This window comes from Sminthopsis crassicaudata, chromosome 5 (assembly GCF_048593235.1).
Source record: "Sminthopsis crassicaudata isolate SCR6 chromosome 5, ASM4859323v1, whole genome shotgun sequence".
NCBI lineage: Eukaryota > Metazoa > Chordata > Mammalia > Dasyuromorphia > Dasyuridae > Sminthopsis > Sminthopsis crassicaudata.
This window is the reverse complement of record NC_133621.1, coordinates 209,033,889-209,057,752: the sequence shown is the minus strand read 5'-3', so window position 1 is coordinate 209,057,752 and position 23,864 is coordinate 209,033,889. Positions and strand designations below refer to the sequence as shown.

The following is a 23,864-nucleotide window of genomic DNA, read 5'->3' as shown; positions in this document are numbered from 1 at the left end:
CCATTCCATGCAACAGTTAATGAATCAATAAGCATTCATTAAATAATATACTATATGCTAGGGACTGTGCTAAGCATTAGGAATACAAACACCAACATGAAACAGTCTCTGCCTTCAAGGAGTTTACTTTGGTGAGGGACTATCACACAATAGTCCCTCCTATGAAGGTTCTGACATTTTTTCTATAGTTTTAAGAAAGAATGGAATCTTGAGGGGTTACTGTTTAAATGTTTTCTGTGAGGAGTCTCTCTGAAAAAGAGGTCAGTTTCACTATAATTCTTCAAACTGTTTCAACTGCAGTGGTTGAAGAGCAACTCGGTAAAATACAATCATAAAGAACTAATAAAAGTTCTTTCCTGAGGGATGCTAATCTTGAAAAAAAACTTCACAGAAAAAAAATTTTTAATCGCTTTGGCTATTATGCTAAGAGAACTAAATGAGAGAATTTCATTTCCATAATTTAAAAATTGGCAATAGCAACAACAATATCATAATTACTATATTGTTTTTTTTAATAATTACTATATTGTAAATAAATATCTAATATCTATTGTTTGACATTTATTTGTATAGCCAATAAATTTAATATTTGTTTGATAGGAGATGATACATACATGCATGAATATATATAATATATGAATATTCATATACAGTTATGTGGATAGATATAGAGAAAAATGAAAGCTTATGGAAAAAAGGTTTCTTTAATTTACTTAATAAGTAATATTTAATAAACCAGATTGGTAGTTCAGAGATTATTGATTAAATTAATGATGACTATTTTGTCATTTTTTGATAACTCATGAGGATATATCCAAACATGCTTCTTGATTTCCTTAGAATCTAAATAAAGAATGAATAAAATAAGTCAAATAGCAGCGAGGATAATGACTTTACCACTTAAGCTACATAGGATCATCAGCTGTTTTTTTGTTGTTTTGTTTTGTTTTTTTTGCTGAAGCAACTGGGGTTAAGTGACTTGCCCAGGGTCACAAACTAGGAAGTATTAAATGGATCATCAGTTTTAAAACTTGCTACACATGGTGGTCATAGCCTATGTTCTTTATAAAATAAGGATTACAATATTATTAATATGATTGGATTTTTTCATTGTGAAGTTTCTCAAAATGTGGAGTTATTCATGATACTTTGTAATTCTTTTTCCATTACTAATTTTAGACAGTTTGTAACTACTTCAGAATGCTCTATTTCACATAAATAAGAAGTTATAAACAGTTCTTAAATGTATATGATTTTCTTGATAAGCCAAAAAACTTTATTCATCCATAGTCAAAATATCCAAAGATTTTCTGTTTCTCATACTTGTTTCAAGGAATTATCCCTAAATAAATCTATGAACTACTTTTCTTTTAGATAGAATAAAACTAAATTTGGATTAATTGAAGGAGCCACAAATGTCTCAGAACACTCAGATACATTATAGCTAGCTTCATGTATCTGAAGGATTATCCTGTGGAGGAGAGATTAGACATTTTATTTGGTCCCAAAGGGCAGAAATAGATTCAGATGCAAAAAAAATCAAATTTGGGCTTAAAAAATTGTTCAAATGTATAGCCTTCTAGAAGACTTTGGATGACCTCTTGTCAAGTATGATAGAGTGTAGGGAGATTCTTTAGATTAAACTTGAGGTACCCTTTGACTCAGCAGTGTTACTACTGGGCTTATATCCCAAAGAGATCTTAAAGAAGGAAAAGGGACCTGTATGTGCAAAATGTTTGTGGCAGCCCTTTTTGTAGTGGCCAGAAACTGGATTTGATGATGCTCATCCATTGAAGAATGGCTGAATAAATTGTGATATATGAATGTTATGGAATATTATTGTTCTGTAAGAAATGACCAGCAGGATGATTTCAGAAAGGCCTGGAGAGACTCACATGAACTGATGCTGAGTGAAATGAGCAGGACCAGGAGATTGTTGTATACTTCAACAACAATACTATATGATGATCAATCCTGATGGACATGGCCATCTTCAACAATGAGATGAACCAAATCAGTTCCAATAGAGCAGTAATGAACTGAACTAGTTATACCCAGCAAAAGAACTCTATGAACTATGAACTATGAACCACTATATAGAATTCCCAATACCCTTATTTTTGTCCACCTGCATTTTGGATTTCCTTCAAAGGCTAATTGTACACTAATTCAAAGTCTGATTCTTTTTGTACAGCAAAATAACTGTTTGGACATGTGTACATATATTGTATTTAACTTATACTTTAACATATGTAACATGTATTGGTCAACCTGCCATCTGGGGGAAGAGGGTGAGGGGAAGGAGAAGAAAAATTGGAACAAAAGGCTTGGCAATTGTCAATGCTGTAAAATTACCCATGCCTATATCTTGTAAATAAAAAGCTATAATTAAAAAAAAAAAGATTAAACTTGAGGTACCTTTCAATTCTCAAATTTTGTGATCCTCTGTGTGAATATTTCATTATTTTGCATGGCAAATTGATTATTAATCCATTCATATTTAGAAATATCAAACTTCAAAATAAAATGATAAAATATTTCTTAAGTTATTTATAGACCTTTATTTTCTCTTATTTCATTTGCAGGCTGAATATTTAAATTGTAAAGCTCATGAAAATATTATTTTGTAAAATTATTAGCCACAACTCCAACTTGTTCCATAAAGGAAGTTGCTTTATCTTTCTGGGTCTGAGTATTAATTTGAGGAAGTTGTTGATTTATTTAGATCACACATTAAAAAAAAAAGTTCAGCAAATCTATGAGGAAATTTCTGATACAGAATGGATAGGAATCATTGTTATGAATACCTCTAAGAACCTTCAAAGTGCTTTGGCCCAAGAAAGCCAGTATGTTTGGCAATTATATAGAAATTCTCTGTGCCCTAGTTGGCCCTATATTATTGAACAATTTTGTTAATATACTTTTTAAAAATAGATTTTTAAAAATAATGTTGACACTTAAAACAACAATATTTATTAATACAAATGGGTTTCTATGAAGCATAAAAATTGCATAAAAGACCATATTTTGACTAGTGTTTACAGAGCTGCATTTCATCCTGACATTAATTGAACTCCATCAGTGAAGAGTCCAATGCAATTCTCCCACAGTATATCATTTTCATTTTAAAAATTTATCAATTACATTGAAAATGTTTTGATTTGTCATTGCCATCAATAGATTTGTTAAATAACAAATCTTTCTTCCTAATATCAGTTTCAACAATATATCAGGCCTAAATAACCAAAAAAGCATCTTTTAATTAAATCTGTTACTTCATCCATTTGTAATGCAAAATAGCAATGTTTTAGTTTCTCATTCACATAGATCCTCAGACAATAAGCAATTCTCCTTCCTGTCATATACAAGTAGAGTCAAAATTGTTTTGTCCTTGTTTTGAGAAATATGATTTTAATTATATCAATAGATGCAGATAGTACTACATATCTCCTAATGAAATGAGGCTTTTTATCCTCAACAATACTGTAAGCAACTTTTATCATGTAAGCAGTCCTTTTGAAGTTACAGACAGATTTTGAAAAACTTCACTTTTGCAAATGAAGAGGGGCTGGTTTTCCTCCTGTCCCCTCTCTACTTTCCATCCCACCTGTCAGATGAATCTGAGGTACATGCTCAGATACTTTTCTCCTTTTTTTTCTCCTGACACTCAGGTGTAGGGAATGAGTTTTTATTCATGGCTTGTAGCTCCCTTAATAGAAATTGTCATAGAGAGAGAACAACTACTGGATTTGAAGTCAGAGGACTTGGTTTCACATTTCGGTTCTCTATCCTTTATTCCCTTTATGAGCCCAAATTTGTTACTTAACATGTTACTAAATATGTCTCACTCTTCTCATCTGCAAAATGGGGGTATTAGATTAGACGACATCGCAAACCTCTTTTGAGTCCAGAGTTTTGGGAAAGGAAATTCTCTTTTGGTTTCTCCACCTGGAAATAGAATTCCTGATCCTCCAACATAATAGTAAATGCATGTGTTCATTGATCAATACTGAATTCAGGTAGGATCTCAATGCTATTAAAACAAACAAACAAACAAACAAACCAAAAAGCTGAAACAAAAATGTTGCCTAGCTAAGTTTACTGGAATAAGCTCAGACTTACATAGCTGTCACAGATGTAATCAGAAGAATTTCACAGGTCTTTCTGATTTCAGGTCAGGACTCAATAACAATACATTGCTTCTAATATCCTTGCACTTTTTAGCTAACATTTCAGAGCTTTGTGACAACTTAAAGAAAAGAATAACTTTCTGGGAAAAAAGAACTAATAGATAACATAGTTATTAACTAATTAACTAGGTAGTTAACTAGGTTATCAATAAAGAGAATCAGGATAGAGTACAAATTTCCTTTAAGGCAGATTATATTCTGGGGTTTAATAGTCTTTACTCAACCCATCAGTAATTACCTTGTTGACATGTTTTAAAGAAGATGGCATTCTGGGGAGTCTGGAGGATGATATTGCCTTCAGAGTTCATTATGATCACATTCACTTCAAAAGCTGCAACTCCATCTTGTTTTCCAAGACATGGGAATCCTACTTGAACAACTAAAAGAAAAATCAATAAAAATTATGACCATACTTTAAAAAACAACATTAGTCTGATTCTAGGTTGGGTTGGTTTTTCTCAGAAAATCAGTAGTAAAAATATGGTTGCAAGGAAAATGGTTCTTTACAATTTCATGTTTGGTTTTGAGGTCAGCTCTCTACCCACTATCCCCAAGGGTGGCAAACTCAAATAGAAACAGGCCAATAAACTGTACATAAGGGTTAGCATAGTGACTTAGAAAACCACATGTTCATATTATCTATATTCTAGAATCTATATTCTAATATAGAATATATCTATTCTGTTATCTAGATATATACTATATATATGTCTATATATGTCTATATATAGATATATAAAATACTATAGTATTTTAATTATTTTTCTAAAACATTTCCATATTCAATTTTAGCTTGGCTGATTGACACTCAGTGGAGAAGATGTATAATAGAGGGTGACCCCAGGCTTCAATATTAGGAGGAAATGACTGGCAAAATAACAAAGAGGCAAAGAATTCATGAATAGAGAATGGTGCCCTTGTTGGGTTGGTTAAAATTATTATTATTATTATTAAAATTATTATAGTGTGACTAAAGGCTCAAATAGCTCTCTAATGGATTTCCTGTTGCAGGGACTGAGCCCCTTTCTTGGGGAAGAGATGTCCCCCTGTGCGAAATCCAAGGGAGAGTTGTCCAAATGCCAAACTATATGTTATGTATTCAGAAAGGAGGAAGAAAAGTGCAAACATAGGAATTGTCTCTCCATTTAAAGTCTAAATGGGCAATCCTTCCTGATTAAGTGGGCAATCCTCAGTGAAGTAGTTCACCCCTCTGTTGCTAACATGTACTGAAAGAATTGCTGAGACATCCCAAGAACCTTCAGCGCTGAGCATATGTGTTCCCCAGAGTAGGGAGTGTGTGATAGCCATCAAGGTGTGAGGATGCCTCTGATTGCCCCCATTATACTATGAAAAAAGGAAAGGGATGTCAGAAGGAAAAGAATAGAAGCTAAACGGTGTAATATAGGGCAGTCAAACACATTGCTCCCAGCACCCAGAGGACTGTCCAACCAGACTAAAATTTAATTGAGAAATGTTTTAAATAAATAATTAAAAATACAATAGAACATTTGTTGTTCAACCATGTCTCACTTTTCGTGACCTCATTGGGGTTTCTTGGTTAAGATACTGGAATGGTTTATAATTTTGTTTTCTAGCACATTTTACAGATGAGGAACTAAGACAAACAGAGTTAAGTGACTTGCCCAGAGTCACACAGCCAATAAGTCTCTGAGGCCAGATTTGGACTCTGAGCAATGAGCCTCTCTGATTCTAGGGTTGGCACTCTATCCACTGTACCATCTAGCTACCTATACTATTATGAGGGAGGGCTAACTTGCCAACAATAGATGATGTTAATAGATTTTCTAAATCAATATGCTGCCTCGAAGTACCCACATGTACAGTTTATTGATTTTTTTTATTTGTATTTGTTAGATACCATTGATATAGTAGATAGAGAGCCAGTCTCAAAGCCAAGAAGACCTGGAATCAAGTCTTGCTCTTCTCACATTCTGGATATGTGACCCTGGGACTTAACCTCTCAATGTTCTAGAGAGATTCCTAGAAAGTCTACATAACTATCTGAGACAATAGCTTGTAGATAAGGTGCTGAATTTCATTGAAAGGCATTTTTTTCACACAGAAGGCATTTCCCAGAAAACAGGAAAACACTTTAGATATCATCTGTCCTCTACTCCATTTTCCAGATAAACTAAGGTTCCAGAGGTTGTAACTTTCCCAAAGTTACATTAGTAAGTGCCAAAATTTCTATTTGAACTCAGATCTTTTATCTCCAAGTTCAGCCCTCCAAGAATTTCCTTTCATTTTAGTTTCTGTCTGCTTGTCTTATCATTGCCAAGTTCGGGAAAATTATCTCAGATGAAGGCAAGTACTTTCCCTTTTGGGTTTTCATGAAACTGCTTTTATAAATGTATATAAAAAGAAATGGGCTGGTAACCAGGCTGTGTTTTTCTATAAAGCACTGTCTTCAAGTCAGTGCCAAAGCTTTCCCAATGTATTTAGCAACCCAAAGAATTACTTAGGATTTTGGTATTGTCAGCATTCATTAGAGGGTAGTTCCCAAAATAACAGGTAATTTTAGTTTCTCTGAATCTTTGAGACTTGAGTAGTATAAATAATTGATTAAATGAAAGAAAAAAAAAAAGAAACAGCAACAATTTTAAAAGAAAATTTAAAACCAAAATTGGTCTTGGGGATTCAAATATAGAATTTATCCCAATGGAACTATGTCTTATTTTTTAAAAAGATATATGAAAACCTCTACTTATAAAACAGTAAGAAAAAATTAGGAGGAGACAGGGAATTATTTGAATTGAAGAAGGAATTTTTTCATTTCACCAACAGACTTAACCACTATATAGTGGTTGATATCCTTCCCTTCTCTCCAATAGCCAATCAATTGACATGCCTTTCAGGTTTAGTTCTATAATTTCTCTCCCATCCATACTTTCCTCTTTCCTCACAAGACTACACGTCCCTGACTTCCTTTAAATCCCAACTATAATCCCACTTACTACAGAAGCCTTTCCCAATCCCTTTTAATTCCAGAGCTTTTCCTCTATTAATTATTTCCTATTTATCCTGTATATAGCTTGCTTTATATATGCTTAATTTGCCTATTTTCTCCCCTATTAGATTGTAAGCTTTTTTAGAACAGTAACTATCTTTTGTCTCTTTTTATATTTTTATATGTTTGGAAGACCTTAGCTTAAGAAGGTCAAGGTTTCTCATTTCATCCAGGACTATCTCCAGTTATCTTGATCTACATCAACCACTGGTCCCAAATGGCTTTAGAAAGGAAAGCAGGTGACCTTGCACAGCCCTCCCTCACTTAAATTCAATTCTCTTTCTTCTCTCTCTCTCTTTTTTTTCCTGAGGCTGGGGTTAAGTGACTTGCCCAGGGTCACACAGCTAGGAATTGTTAAGTGTCTGAGATCAGATTTGAACTCGAGTCCTCTTGAATTCAGAGCTGGTGCTCTATCCACTGCGCCACCTAGCTGCCCCTTCAATTCCCTTTCTTCAAGAAAAAAACAATTATACCTGGCACATAATAGACATTTAATAAATATTGACTGATTAATTGATCATCATTTTTGTTCAGGCATCTCTAATCTGGGTCATTGCAATGGTCTCCTAATTGACCTCTTTGCTTCCAGTTTCTCCCCTTTGGCTGTGAATAGAGCATCAGCCTTATAGGCAGAAAAACCTGAATTCAAGTCCTATATCAAGACACTTATCAGGCCTGAGATTTGAGCAAGTTACTTAACCCTGATTGCCTCAAAAATAACATTCCTAAAACATCCTGTTGAGGATCAGCCCCTCTTCAAGAAGTTTCAGTGGCTTTCTATTATTCCTAGGATAAAATGAAATGCCTCAGCTCCTTACAGTTTGTATCTAGGCTACATTTCCAGACCACCAAATCTCAGAGCTAGAAGCACCATCAGATACCATCATGCTTTGAGAAGAATCCTTTGCTATTTCCTTCTAGCTGACAAAAGGTCATCTAGACTTTCTCTGAAAACAGTCAGTGAAGGGGACCATATTACCTCCCTGAGTAGCCTTTCCTACTTTGGGATAAGTCTGAGACTTAGACACTTTTTTCTACTACCATACATAAATTTTTCTTCATTATATCTGTTGGTTCTTCAAATATTTTAAATCACTGTCACTTTCTTCTTCTCCTTTCCAGGTTTTTCCTAGGCTGACCATCTCCTTCTCTAGTCAAAGAGTCACATGTTTTTGCTTGGTTGCTTCTTGAAACTCTGCCCCTTGTCAATGTTCCTTCTCTAAAGTGACACGCAGGACAGAATAATACAGAGTGACCAGTGGACAGTGGTGGGGAACTCTGGTTTTTTCAGAGTAGCCTAAGATTACTTGACTTTCTCAGGACACAGAATGGCGAAACTGTTGAATTGAATTAGGTTGAGTTGAATTGAATTGTACTAAGTTGAGCTGAAATTTCTCCTAATGTCTGTGTGTGGGGAAATATAACAAAGAATCTCTCAAAGTGGAATGCAATTATTGTCAGACAGTATTAAGGGCCCAGCTAGGTTATAAAGCATGAATTTCATTAGAATGACTGGTTTTGCTTTGTTTCTCAAAAGAAACACTCACTTTGTTATTGAGTTGCTTTTCAGTCATGTCTGTCTCTTTGTGACCCCATTTGGTATTTTCTTGGCAAAGATACTGGAGTGGTTTACCATTTTCTTCTCTAGCTCATTTTACAAACGAGTTAGCATCTGAGGCTGGATTTGAACTTAGGAAGACAAGCCATCCTTACTCTTAAGTTTAGCCCTCTATATACTGCACCACCTAGCTGTCATATTTTACTATATAGCAACATAAAGTTAAGTGTTTGGTTTTATAACTTTAATGCCTTTTGTTCAACATTTTCATCAATGACTTGGACAAAAATTTGTGTTGATCAAATGCATGGATAACTCAGTCCTTGGTGGTAGCAAGTTGAATGAGAGAATTAGGATTTCCAATTATCTCGAGAGACTGGAATGATAGACCAACATAAAGAAGATATTGTTTAATGAGAATAGAAGTATTGTTTGAATTTTTTTTAAAAAAGAAAGTCTTCCTAGTGCATTTAAAATGCAATTCATTTTGTAAAAATGTAATTCAGTTTTGTTATGAACACACGAGTTTGTATAAAGTAATATCAAAACATTAGAAGATAGGCTGGAACTTATAGGATACTTTAAAATTCAGATTTTTGAATCTTCTCCAGAAGATTCTTTGAATCTCATTGCTGAAATTATATCACTTTCTTTCTCAATATATTTTTTTCCTCTCTAGACTTTATTTAACTCTCCCTTTCCAGCTCATTTGGCACTATTAAAATGGTTCACCATCAGTTTCTCTGTGAAAGAGCCAAGAAAACTCTTTTCATTTAATTTCTCTCTGTTTACCAGCTTGTCAAATTCCAAGGATATCCTACCTGTTATTAACCAAAAAAATGTTTGATAAGCATGTGGACAGATCTATTTAATTATATGTAGCTTAATTATATAGTTTTAGTTATATTACATATAAATATGAGTTAATTCACTCATATTTACAGATATGTTCAAAAGAGATGAGATAAAGTCAGTTGAATGAATACTATAGTAGTAACATTCCAGGACTTACTCCCAGATCTGCCTTCCAGAGGTTCTAAGTGAACTTTATATGCTTGCAGAAAAGTTTGCTACTACTTTGCATGACCCCTAAGCCACTGAAATTAAGATTAGCCACAACATACCATTTCTGCTTTTTTTGGTACATCAGATTCATGGAATTTTAACTAAAATTCTACTCTGTTACTCTCCTTCATGAACTTTCTAATCCAAATGGCCTATTAATTGTTCCCCTAACCTTATTATTGTCATTATCTTTGCAAAAGTTGCTCCTAACTACAATATCTGAAATGCTGTCCCCTTCCCCACAATGTCTCTGGAAATCGTTTGCTCCTTCTACAATTCTTCAAGGTAACCCAAGAACTGGAAACCTTCCCTTATTGTTGTAGTAATTAAGTGGGAGGAGCATTGTTCTTCCTCAAGTTACATTATTCAGATCTATACTACTATCCTATTTACATATTATATTTTCCAACTGAATGTCCCTTGAATGGGGATTGTTTTTCATCTTAGTTATTGCAGTCTCAGCAACCAGCACCATACCTTATATATCATAAACCCTTAATAAATATTTCTGGAAAAGAATGGAGGTAACTAAGGGTTCTTGAAAACTATGCCAGCTGGTAAATTAAAACTATTAAAAAAAAGAAAGAAAAAGAAAAAGAAAACTATGCCAGTGTAACAATATTTTTATAAGTCTTGCCAAGTTAAAAAAGACTAGTATTGGATTATGTATCTTTTCTCCAAATATGAGCTTTAGGATAAATTTAGAGTTTACCCATTGGAGCTGATGTTTATTCAAACACTTCATGGGATGAGAAAAAATGTGGGGAAGGAAGTTTTTACTATTCTCTAGATGTCCACCTCCAAATTTTAAAGTATTAAAGTATGCAGGGGCAGCTGGGTATAGTGGATAGAGAACCATCCCTGAAATTAGGAGGACCTGAGTTCAAATCTGACCTCAGACACTTACTATTTCCTGCCCATGTAACCCTGGGTAAGAACTTAATCTCCTCAGCAAAAAATAATAATAATAATGATAATAATGATCATTAATTAATTAATTTTAAAAATTAAGTATGCCGAGGCAGCATTTGCCATTCCCTGGATAATGATAATATGGCCTCTGCTTTGACATAATAATTGTTTTCATCTCTATTGTGCATTATAGTTGTGAGTAGCTTCATATTCATTTATCTCATTTGAGGTTTGGCAGGGGTGGATGTTGAAAACTATCTTTGCATGTATTTTGAAAATATTATTAACAAAAAAAAATGAATAAACATTTTTTAAAAGGGAGGCAAATAGGGGTTAGTGATTTACCATAGTGCTAGTGAATATCTGAGATCAAATTTAATTCAGGAAAATGAGTTTTCCTGATTCCAATGCAGTGCTCTATCCACTGCACCACCTAGCCACCTGATCTAATCGAAACCTCGTGGCTTGTCTACAATTAGGCTCTGATTTTTGTTGCTTCAACATATGTGTCACCTTTTACCTTCTGAATTTTCACAGAGAGGTTTTATACATCTTTCTTTCTACTATGGGGCCAGCACAAGCTTTGATTCTCTCTTCATTTTATTATGGACCTAGGATGCTGAAGCAGGGACCATTATGCTGAAAAAGTTCTCATAAGTCTTTGGTTTAGGATCTGGTACTCCTTGGCTTCCTGGGGTAACAGAAACGATGTCCAAAGAGAGCCCGCCACACTTTTATGTAAATCTTTTTTTTTTCTTTTATACAATGAATAATTTTACTGAAACCACCCTGCAGTTTGTAGTTCCTGTTTTTATTCTTTTTAGATGCCAGAGAAAGCAGACCTTCAAGAACTGTTAAAGATCAAGAGTTTCTGTCATGCAGGCTTTTAGGCATATAGGGACCTTTTTTTAAGGACCCAAACACTTTGAGGGTATAAAAGAGAATACGTGCTTTGTTCTGAGCAGAATAATGAAAGCTACCTGGATGTTTAAGAGTGCAGACTCACTTACTTGGTTACTTTTTAATAATTCAGTCCACCTAAACATGCTTCCACTGTGGAGTCTGTGCTAATTAGGCTAATGAATAACTGCCCTGAAACAATTACAGTCTCTGGGGAATGGGATAAGGTCCCAATAAAACCCTTGCACCTGCATTTTTGTGAAGGAGTCCTAAATCTGACCAAGAAACCCTCCAAACTTGTTCCTAGACATCACTTCAAAGGAACTAGAATGAGTCCCTCCCCCTTAAATGTTTGGTGTCTACCTTCATCTCCTTCAAAGAAACATAAATTATCTTTGTTATAAAGACCTGGATGCCTTGGAATTTGTGTCTGAACCAAATATATCCTATTCAAATAGTCTCAGCTATTCAACAAATTCTACCTATATTTATCCCCAGCAAGTATGTTTAAAGTTAGGAATTATAGGGTTCCAAACTATCTCTAGACACACAGTAATACGACTATGGGTAAATCGCTTAATGGCTCCCTATCTCAGTCTGCTCTAAGACTGTGAGTAACAAATAACATCAGTTATAATTCTAAAACTGTTAAGTGACAAATGGCCTAAGAATAACTCAAAGATCGTAAGTGACTGTAAGTGACTGATATGTTAAGAAGGAAGAAGGCTATGTTTCTATATTTAAACATTCTTACATTGTTTAAAGTCACGGACTCCTCTCCTTCCCAAAGGAAAAATCCCAAACAACAACAACAACAACAACAACAACAACAACAACAACAACAACAACCCTGTGTTCAAAATCCTATACTAAATGCTATGGTTACAAAAATAAAAATAAATCTACTCCTCTCCCCAAGCTTAAATTCTACTGCCTCTTATTACCTCTAAGATCTTGGGAAATTTATTTAGTATCTCTGTGGCTCAGTTTCTTTATCTGTATAATTAGGCAATAACTAGATGACCTGTTCTAAATCTATGATACTGTAACTGCTCAGAATCTGAGCATTCATTATTATTCTCCCTCAGATAAGAAATCCTGCAAGAAATTTAACTACCTTAGATGCAAACCTGAGTGATACACACAAAAACAAAACAGATGAGAAAACTGAAGCAAAGAGTTAAATGATCTATCCAGAGTCTCACAGCTAGTTAAGTGTTGGGGGATAGATTTGAATTCAAATTTTCCTGACTTCAGGCTCAGTGCTCTAACCATTATGAAACCTAGCTGTCTTTTATTCTTCATCCAAGATCATATAGCTAGTAAATATCCAAGGCTGTATTTGAAGTCAAGTTTTCCTGACTCCAGGTTTCCTCCATGATACCAACTAGCTGCCATATAGGCATATGGGATCATAAACTTGGATTCAGAAGGGATTGTAGCCTCTTTATTTTATAGATGAGGAAACTGAGTCCAGAGACTCCAAATTCAACACTCTATTCACTATCACGTCCCAGAGCTGAAAAACATGAGAATTGTAAGTAAAAAACAAATCATCTGTTCAAAGCTAAATCAGTCGAAAGGAGTGAAACTAGTAGATCTTAGGGAGATATTTCAGACCCCAAGGAGGGGCAAAATATTGGGAGTATAGAAAAAAGGGTCTCAGTCATCTTTACTTTTGGAAGTATGTGTTTTTGCAATTTTCTTCATGGGTCAGATATTGACTGGTAAGACAGCCAAGAAATCTTAGCATGGCTTCATGGAGTCATGCTTCCCAGGAAATGATTCTCAGTCAATTTGATCTACTTTTTTCTATCTCTGAAAAACTGGGTGGAATAAAAAGGAAGGCTCTGTAGTATTTTCAAGATGTGGCCAGGAAAAAGTATGTTTCTACTTAAGATCCTCTTGAAACTTAAGTGTTTTAGACTGGAACTAACTAGGATAGCAAATGTTGGTCCTTCAGCAAGCACAGGAAGTTTATTAGATAAAGAATGTAGCCCTCTTTTCCCACCATTCCCTATTTCTCCTCTCCTTCAAACCTTATTTAAAATTCTCAGAAAAACTTTCCTTAGCTGACCCCAAAAGCTTCTTTATTCCACATGCTCTTTATGAATTACCCTCTCTGTGAGGGCCATAAAATCATTCTGATCTGGACCCAGATTTCTCCAGAGGAGAAAGAGGGGCTGGTGATTTTTCATAGCACTCTGTCATTTAAATCCATTCATTTGCATGTCATGGTATCACCTCCTTGATGTCATGGTCATTTTTAAGAACTAAGGAAAACAACAAAAACAACCATCCCCATATTAATTTGCATCTATCTGTTGATTATAGATAGTGCCCCAAAATTCTTAGTTCAGTCTTAAGTTTTATTATCTTATTGTAGTCTGAAGTTGTAATAGCTTTACCTTAAATAAGACTTTTGGAAAATTCTATATAATAAGCTAATAGCCAAAGACAGCTAAAACATTATTTAGAAGGCTCAAAATAACTTACTTTATATTCAGTAATATTAAATTTCTAGAAAGGTATGAATTTTTTTCTTCACTTCCATCAAATTTTTTTTGCCTAATGGACTTGAGATAAAATGAGAAGCAAGATGGTATAGTAGATTGGATGCTAGTTCTGAAATTAAGAAGAGATGGATTTAAATTCTCTCTCTCCCCTCAACCCCAACTAGCTGTTTGTCTAAAGGCAAATTATTTTCTCTGAAACTCAGTTTCTCCATCTGTAAAATAAAAAGCTTGAATTGATGACATGAAAGTATCCTCTGACTCATTTTACTTATGCCAAGTGGCCTATAGCTCTTAGACTTTATATTCTCTAATCATTACAGGAGCAATTACATTTAAAATAAAGTTTAACACACGAAAGAGCATTTCATCATTTTCACAATAGCTTTTCCTAAGTTAAAAGCTACCAACCTGATGCCTTGTGGGGAACTGTCCCAAGTAATGGAATATTGATGGTGGGGTCATCCATGATGCCTTTGTCCAGAGACCGTAAAGATAAGAATTCGTAGAAATATTCAGCCTACAACAGAATGCATTGAAAATCAGTATTTATTGAAATCAGTATCCAATGGAATAATTGCTCAATGTCTAGCCAATAGAAATTTATTACATTTCAACAAAAAGTCACTGAACCAAGCAAGGACTGAGGCATTATTCAAATGCAACTTCCCAAAATGAGTCCTCTCATTGAAATTCTCCATTTTGAAGTGAGTTTTGAAAACTCAGCAACAAACCATGTGTTCCAAAGAATGAACTTATTCAATCAATCACCTAAAGGAATTCTTTGGCTAGTGCATTCTGGAAGAAGTTTCTTTAGACATGACAGATTTGTATCTGGAAAGAACTTTAGGAATTGTCTAGTATCTAGTTTCTTTTAAAAAAAAATTTATTAAAGCTTTTTATTTTCAAAACATAGGCACGGATAATTTTTCAACATTGACCCTTGCAAAACCTTGTGTTTCAATTTTACCCCCTCCCCAGATGGCAAGTAATCCAATATATATTAAACATGGTAAAATATATGTTAAATTCAATATATGTATACCTATTTATACAATTATCTTGCTACACAAGAAAAAATCAGATCAAAAAGGAAAAAATAAGAAAGAAAATAAAATGCAAGCAAACAACAACAAAATGAGTGAAAATACTATGTTGTGATCCACATTCAATTCCCACAGTCCTCTCTATGAGTGTAGCTGTCTCTCTTCATCACAAGACCATTAGAACTGGCCTCATTCATCTCATTGTTGGAAAGAGCCATGTCCATCAGAATTGATCATTGTGTAATCTTATTGTTGTTGTGTAGTACCTACTTTCTTAAATTGTGTTCACAGCCTCATGAGGGGTCCTGAAACTGAATATGGGGATTGTGAAATATGATTTATTATGAGAAAATGTTTGATTTACATATCTATTTCATATAGCTATATACCTCGGGGCACACAAAAATTTCTCAAGTGAAAAGGGGTCAAGAGTGGGCAAAATTTACAGCTAACGATATTGAGAGTCAGAAAAGTTAAATAATTTACCTAAGATTACATATCTGACAGCAGCAGTAACTAAAACAGCTGGAACTTGAACCTAGATCCTCTAACTCTAAATTCCCTATTCTTTCTATTTCCCCACAATTTCCTATATAATTTTTTTACAAGATGCCCTTATAAGCTAATGACTATAAAACTCTCTGACTAACCATTAGGAAAGCTTTTAGCAAAGGAAGGAGAGGGGTACTCTCTGGGTCACTCTTTGAATCCTTTCAAATTTGTTGCTCCAAAATGGAAAGCTATAAGCAACAACACTAATGGATAGAAATGATGGCCTATTGGGAATGCTTTGACTGTCAACAAATGAATGAAATAAGAATGTCAATATTTTACTATGATATGGATTTTTTTGTCTCTTTACCCTTGGGAATATTATATTTAAGGCCAAAATTTAACCAAAGATAGAAAAGGATAGCAAGTCAATAATCACAGTCACAATATGAAAACAAATCATCTAATGTTTTGTTCTGAATATTAATATTTTTCAACAAATTTCTATTAAGAAAATTGCTTTCTATTCCCCAAATATCCATGGTAACCATAATGCTAACTAGTTTGATCTCATAGCCTTGTTTGACACCTAGTTGAATCTAAAGCAGATTCTAAATTAAAAGGGCTATTATTGATGTGAAGGAAAGGACAATCAATAAGCAACTCAAATGCGAAGATGAGAGATGGGCAATAAATATGCCTCCCTAAATGTACACGTGTTCTTTCTTCAGAATTGAGGATTAGGAAGACTAAACTATGTAGTAAGGTTGCAGCTATGAATATTTAAGGAAAGGGGCATTAAAAAAAGTCTACATACAAAATTTATTTTCTATTATATTAGTCATAGAACTCAAATTTCTGAAGAAATGAAGTTAAAAATCATTCCAAGAGGAGCATTGAAAGGCTGAAACAAAGAGTTATACAGTAGTGGTTTAAAGCAGAGTTTCTTCAACTTTTTCAACTCATAACCCCTTTTCTTCTAAGAAATTTATATGCAACCCTGGCTATATAGGCATATAAAATAGGTATACAAATCAAACATTTAGTTGTAATAAATCACAAAGAAATTATTTTAAAACAATTCCTAGGTATACATAAATTTTATTATTTATTAAAGACAAGCAAATTCAATACTGTTGAGATGAATGTGCTTGTTTATTTTAACATAAAAAATTAAATCTTGGCAGAATATTTCATACTTTTTACTGTTGTCAATCTTTTCACAATCCTCACATTCAGTTATGTGGCCCCATATGAAATCACAACCTACAGTTCAAGAAGTTTTGGTTTAAAGGATGTCATCAGAGAAATGTATAATTGGAAAAAAGAGATGGACCAAAAATGAAGAGAACTGCAGGAATTTAAGAGTGATTCATGTACCCTGTTGGTATCCTCATAGTGTCAGGAGGATGAAAGGAAGCTCTTCAGTAGGTTAAGGGAATCCCTGCAGGAAATCTATTTGAGGAAATGGAAGAAGGTCAGACAGGATGAGAAAGCAACTAAGTAGTACCATAGTGCACAGAATGCTGGGCCTGAAATAAGGAAGATTCACCTTCCTGAATTCAAATTTGGCCTCAGGTCACACTAATTGTGTGGCTGTGGGCAAATCATTTAATCCTGCCTGCCTCAGTTTCCCCAATTGTAAAATTAACTACAGAAGGAAACCACTCCAAACTCTTTGCCAAGAAAACCCCCCAAAGGAGTCACAAATAGTCAAATGTGATTGAAATAATTGAACAACAACAGTGAAATTGTGATGTGTATTATTGGAGAGAATGAATTCTCAAATTGGTGATATCACAGATGGTCTAAAATGGGTGGGAAACCGTTTTTCTGCCAAGAACCAACTGGATATTTATAACATCATTAGAGGGCCATGGGAGATTGTTGTACTTAGCTTTAGCTTATCATCGCCTGTGTTGCCTTAGCAAATGATTTTGCAGCCTTATAGGGCCCTCAGGTCATATGTCTCCCAATCCTGGTCTAGAGTATTGAACTATGAAAGATTCTTCCTCCCAGCTCCCCAAACCCAGTTGATTTCTTCTCTGTTTATTTAGAATGTTCTCTCCTCTTTGTTGGCTGAAACACCCTGAATTTTGCTCTTTTCCTGGTTTCATAAAAAGCTCATAAAATGTTACCAAATTTTCTCAGTCAATGTAAACATATTTCCTGTGCAACTTCATTCCAGCTGATCAAGGACATTTTTCTCACCATAGTCTAACATCTATAATAAGTTGATTGTGGTGAGTTCACATGTAGTAAAGAAGCCAGGGCACAGTAGTGTATTTCTTATTTTAAATGGGGTGGGACGTGATTTCCTCAATTGGCCGTGACTCTTACATCACATACTATTAGGGATGTGGTAAATAGTAGAAAACTTTCCTCTTATCTGAATCACAAGAGCAAAGGTATGGAGTTTCATTTAGATCAGGGAGGAGAAAGGAAGCAAGACAGACAAATACAAGGAGACAGAAATAGAAGAACAGAGAGACAAAGGGAGAGAGTTAGAGAAAGATAGTGAGACAAAGAGGCAGAGAGAAAGAAAGAAGCAGAAAGAGAAATAGAAACAGAGACAGAGACACACAGAGATAGAGACAAAGAGAGAGAGAGAGACAGAGAGACAGAGACAGAGACAGAGAGAGAGACAGAGACAGAGACACACACAGAGAGAGAGAGAGAGAGAGAGAGAGAGAGAGAGAGAGAGAGAGAGAGAGAGAGAGAGAGAAAGGAGAAAAGAAGGTTAAAAGAAAGGCACTCTGCTTTAGAAGAGTGATAATAAATAAAAAATAAATAAAATATTTTAAAATGTGAACCAAATAAAAACGTGATGAGGGAAAGTCTCTGCCAGAGATACTTTTATGTTTAGAATTCTAAGAGACTCTGGGGATTCATGTGCATCTTTTCAACTAATGATTACTCATTCAAGGTCCTCTGACTCCTTCCTCAAGCAGTTAAAACTGTAGAAACTTGAATGAGTCATTTAAACTTTCTGAGTTCCATGTTCCTCATCTGTGAAATTAAATAGTTGGAATTCATTGAATGTCTAAAGTCCTTTCCCAATTCAATACCTATGTTTCTAATGACCTTTTTTTTTGTTTTATTCCTTCTTTAAATCCAACTTTCTATTGTGATATTGTCATAGCATGTTTTGTTGATTAGTTAGTGTTGTTATACTTTGTGGGAGGTGAAGGGCAGAAGCATATGTGAGATTAGGGAACCATTTCCCCATTTTTTCTGAGTTACGGTCCTGAGCCAATAAAGCGAGAATGTTCCTCAAGGTATACCTAAACTTTTCATAGGCTTTGAAATGAACTCTTGGAATCTTAAGATCATAAGAAGAGAATCTATAATGTCTAATCTTGCTTAGATGAAGATCTAAGGTTGAAGTGTGTCTCAGAGGGGTTATCATCCAAGCTCTCATTTTCAGTTGAAAGATTTATGTCTCAGGAGGTTAATAACTTGTATAGGATCACATACATAGGTAGTAAGAAGTAGAGAAAGTATTTGAACCAATGGTCTCTGACTCAAGAGGCAGAAATTATTACATTATACCATGAGAGTCACTGACACAAGTATTACATAGAGCTTTTTTGAAAATAGTGGGGCCTGAAAATATTTTTTCAAACACTCAGTTTTGTCCAATTCTTCATGACCCAAGGTGAGATTTTCTTGGCAGAGATACTGGAGTGGTTTGTCATTTCTTTTTCCAGATTATTTTACCGATGAGGAGCTGAGGCAAATAGGGTTAAGTGACTGGCCCAGGATTACACAAATAGGAAGTGTCTGAAAACAGATTTGAACTCAGGAAGATGAGTTCCTGATTTCAAGTCCAGTATTCTATCATAGCATCACCTAGGTATTCTTTCAAATACTAAATAATACTTATTCCATAATGATGCTTTTTAGCTTCAACCTGTTTAAAATTAAATATAAAAATAGTGATTTTAAAAAACAAACTTGTGATTTTATCATCATAGATAATTTTCTTACTTTTTCAAAAGTTTTGTTTTTATTATGAAATTGAAAAATATCAATCAACATAAATATTTCAATATTAAAAATAGTTCAATATACAAAGAACTGAGAGGATTGCATATTATTTTTATAATAGCTCTTTTAAGTGTTTTACAAATATCATCTTATTTTATTTGCATAATAACCCCGGGATGCAAAGGCTGTTATTACTTTCATTTTACAAATGAGGAAATTGAGGTAGATAGAAATAAAATGACTTGTCCAATATCATACAACTAGCAAATATCTGAGGCCACATTTAAATTCAAGTCTTCTTGACTCCAGCACTGTCTCCACTGAATTACCACTATATTACCAATGAAATGTGAATTCCTATTATGAACAGTTTTTATGTGTATAGCAAAAAAAAATTGCCCTGTTTGCTTACCCATCTGAACATTTAATCTCTTAGTGTTTTTAAAATATTTTTGATGCTCTTTTTTTCTTTCGTTTTTTTTTTCAGCATCATTATCACTACTAACCGATTCTCCTTCTACAACTCCATCCCAGGAGAAGCTCTCTCTTGAGACCCATAAATACCATTCAATAGAACAAACCCATACATTGGCTATGTCTTGAAATCTATGTGTTATTCTGTACCCTCAAATCCATCACCTCCTCAGTTGGAGATAGAAACAAACTTTGTTGTCAGTCACTGTAGATCATGGTATTTTTAGAACTGACTTTCAGAATTGTTTTCGTTAACATTATTTTAATCATTTTATAAATTATTCTCATGGTTTGGTTCAATTACCTCCTACAATTTCATACAAATCTTGAGAGGATTCTCTGAATTTTTTTCATTATTTCTTATAGTAAGATAATATTCCATTTTGTTCTCTCACTATAATTTGTTCAATTCCCCAATGTATTAATGCTCATTTTGTTTCCCTGTCTTTATCATAGCAAAAAGTGATACTATAAATATTTTTTAACCATATGGATCCTTTTAATAATCTATCTATGGCCTTTTGGGGGTTTGTACCTAAGAGAATATACACTGTTCAGTGTCATTGTAAGTGTAGTTCAAAAACATTTTCAAGAATGTCAACAACACATTAGTGTGCTCTCTTTCTTTTCCAGCCTCTCCAACAATTGTTATTTTTCTCTTTTTCTTTTTGGACAAACTAATGAGTGTGAGGTAGTGTTTTAAAAGTTTTAATTTGCATTTTACTTGTTATTTAAAGCATTTTATATCACATATATGGTTACCATATAAAGTTCTGTTAATATCTTCAACCATCTGTCTGTTGGGGAATGGCTCTTTTTTATTTATATGTATACTAATTTATTCTCTATGCATATATTACAAAGCAAACCTTTAGCAGAAAAAACATAGTTTCCCTTCTAATCTTAATGTTCTACTCCTAATATGTTTGTTCAAAAACTTTCTTAATGTTATATAATTAAAATTGTCCTTTCTAGTAATTATCTTTATCCTTTGTTCAAGAATTCTCCCTAAGAATAATTGTTAAAGGTATCTCCTTCCCTTCCCTTTTAATTTGTTTAATATATGACCATTTTATTTAGTCCATGTAGCCATTTGGAGAAAATTATGGTATATAATATATGAGATTTTGATCTGTCTAATTTTTGCTAGACTGTTCTCCAGTTTTCCCAGCATTTTTTGTGAGTGAGTCCCTATTGGAGTGGCTGGAGTTTTTGGTTTATTTAATATTATGCTAATATGTTTAATGACCTCTAGGTCTTGTTTACCTAATCCGGCCCACTGATCAATCTTTCTATATATAATGGGTGCCTGGCACATGTGCAGATCCCATTAACTTGCTCAGCTGACTTAACATTTACATAGAGAGCACTAGCAACATTACTTCTAGGAGAATCTTGGTGGTGTAGAAAGGAAGAGAATGTGAAACATGCAAGGATATGCTGTAATTTGTTCCAGTTGGTTAACTGGAACTAGTTGGGAGAAATTTCTTACAACTGGCTGACTAGGTAGAATTGTCCATGTCTTCAAAAAGATTCAACACAGCTTTGGCCACCTCTTTGATTGATTCTCATCTGATGAAGCTTGATGATTTATGTCTTCCAATGAATGACTCTTCTGTAACGGGAAAGATCTTTGGGCTTTCTTTCCCTCTGAGATTATGTAAACCCATGAAACAGATCTAGGTCCTTGACCTTTTTGTTCAGTCGTCCTTTCCTGTTCTAAGTGCAGAGTGGGGTCTCTAACCTGGGTTGGGAAAATAAGTCACAGAAATCCAGGAATCAGAAATCAGGCTGACAGCTGCAGCCATGCCAGCATTAAAGTCCTGAGAAGATGGGAGCAATCTGCAGGGATGACATTTTGGACCCCAGTGGAAGTATTCTTCCAAAAGTCATACCACATTTGGACATGAATTTGATTGAACCAAGGTTATGTAAAAACTGAACTAAGTTTTTATTCTACTATCTTAGAATCTGAGGTGTTATGGAGAAAGTATACCTTGAAGGAACTGATGAGTAATGCTTATAGCTTGTTTTTGCTATATCTTTAGAGCTATCCACATACTTTTGTAAAACAACCTCATATTAAGTAGTTAGATGAAACTGGGGGTCCTAGTCACAGGTCTATAACAAAATAGATGAGAGAGAAATAACACCAGTGGGGGCTCAGGCCAATGGTGGAGGAGATAGACAACCTATAAAACTCTTGGATACATTAGAATAGTTTTGATGATTACTATTTATAATATAATATAAGATATATATATATATATATATCAATATAGCTTTAATTAGAAACTGTGACATGGTTTACAATATAATTAAAATCTACACTTGGTTGTCTTCCTTTATTCCTCATTTTGTCATAATTTCTATTAAAATCCTTGATCTTTTCCTTCCAGATTAATTTTTATTATTTTTAAATTATTTTCCTAGTACAATCAAATGTAGTCTCATTGCTTATTGCTTTTGTCTTGTACTTGCTTGTTTGGATTCACCTGAGGCATAATAAATGCTCCTCTAGTCCCTAATTTGAACTCTGTAAATCTTTATCTTTCAACTGTTTCTTGTCAACATGTTGTTTAATTCTGTTTTCAAAACCATCTATTACCTTCTTCTATTTCATGTAAGTTTTATCTCATTCACATTCATAAAAATAATTTTAATTGTCTTTTTTCTTTCATCATATTTCTTTATAATTTTTCTTCTATCTGTCATGCTCTTCTTTAGAAAGAAAAAGAAAGTGGAGGAAAATAATGGGATCAACATTCAGAAATTTCATTATTTCTTATACTTTCTTTGTATCATTTTTAATTTTATCTCGTCCCCACCTCTTTATGGACTTCCCACATTGACTCTTTTTATAACTTCATTTCTAAATATGTTGAGACCCTTGAGGGAGAGAGAAAAAAAAGCAATATGTGCCAAGCAAATTCAACCACCACTACCTTGACCACCATCTCCCCTTATACATTGATAGAGGTGACTCAGGAATCTCAACCCAAGAAGTTTGGAATATCAGTATTTCTAGCCCACTGTTCTCAGCCATTATTCTGGCAAGTAGATTTTGTGGAAATGTATCCTGGAAAATACACCTGCAGGTATTATAGTCATAGCTACTGAAGACCCAGAAGAGAAAGTTTTAGCCACCAGCATTCTTGGACCCATCAAATGGTTTAATACCAGAAAATGGTAATAATCTAAGGAAGTGGCATTAAAAAGAGAAATTATCATCTGTTGTGTTGCTAACCCTATGGATGCATGGGATCTTTCCATCAAACCTGCTGCCAAAACTTTTCATTATGTATTGTCTCCCCCATCAGAATGTGAGCTCTTGAGAACCTTGTGCTTAACAGAGTGCTTTACATACAGTAAGAACTTAATAAATGCTTTAATTATTCATTCATTCATAATAAGCACTGTGCATAAGAAAGATGATTCTGTCAGCGATATATAAAAGATGGTTCAGAATAGAGAAGTAGAGGATGGAGAGTAGAGAATACAGCAATAGTCCAAGTGGGTAATAATAAGACATTATTAGTAGTGGGAGAGAAAAAATAGGAATGGATGTGAGAATTGCTGCTGAGCCAGACTCAACAATTGTCTGCAAACAAGTGAATATGAAAAGTGAAGAAAGGGCAAGAATCAGAGACTAAAAATATGGGCAATAGGATGTAATTCTTTTCCTATCCCCCTAAG

The 23,864-nt window shown here is 34.2% G+C and overlaps 1 protein-coding gene across 1 annotated transcript in view; it reads right to left on the bottom strand.

Moving 5' to 3' along the window:
- The window catches only part of WIF1 (WNT inhibitory factor 1), a 109,646-nt gene that overhangs the window by 35,468 nt on the left and 50,314 nt on the right, over positions 1-23,864 (bottom strand). Inside the window, exons 3-4 of the mRNA XM_074269724.1 lie at positions 14,578-14,686; positions 4,429-4,569 (exon numbers count right to left, since the gene is read on the bottom strand). Of these exons, the coding sequence (XP_074125825.1) occupies positions 4,429-4,569; positions 14,578-14,686 (250 nt within the window). The remainder of the gene's footprint in view (positions 1-4,428; positions 4,570-14,577; positions 14,687-23,864) is intronic.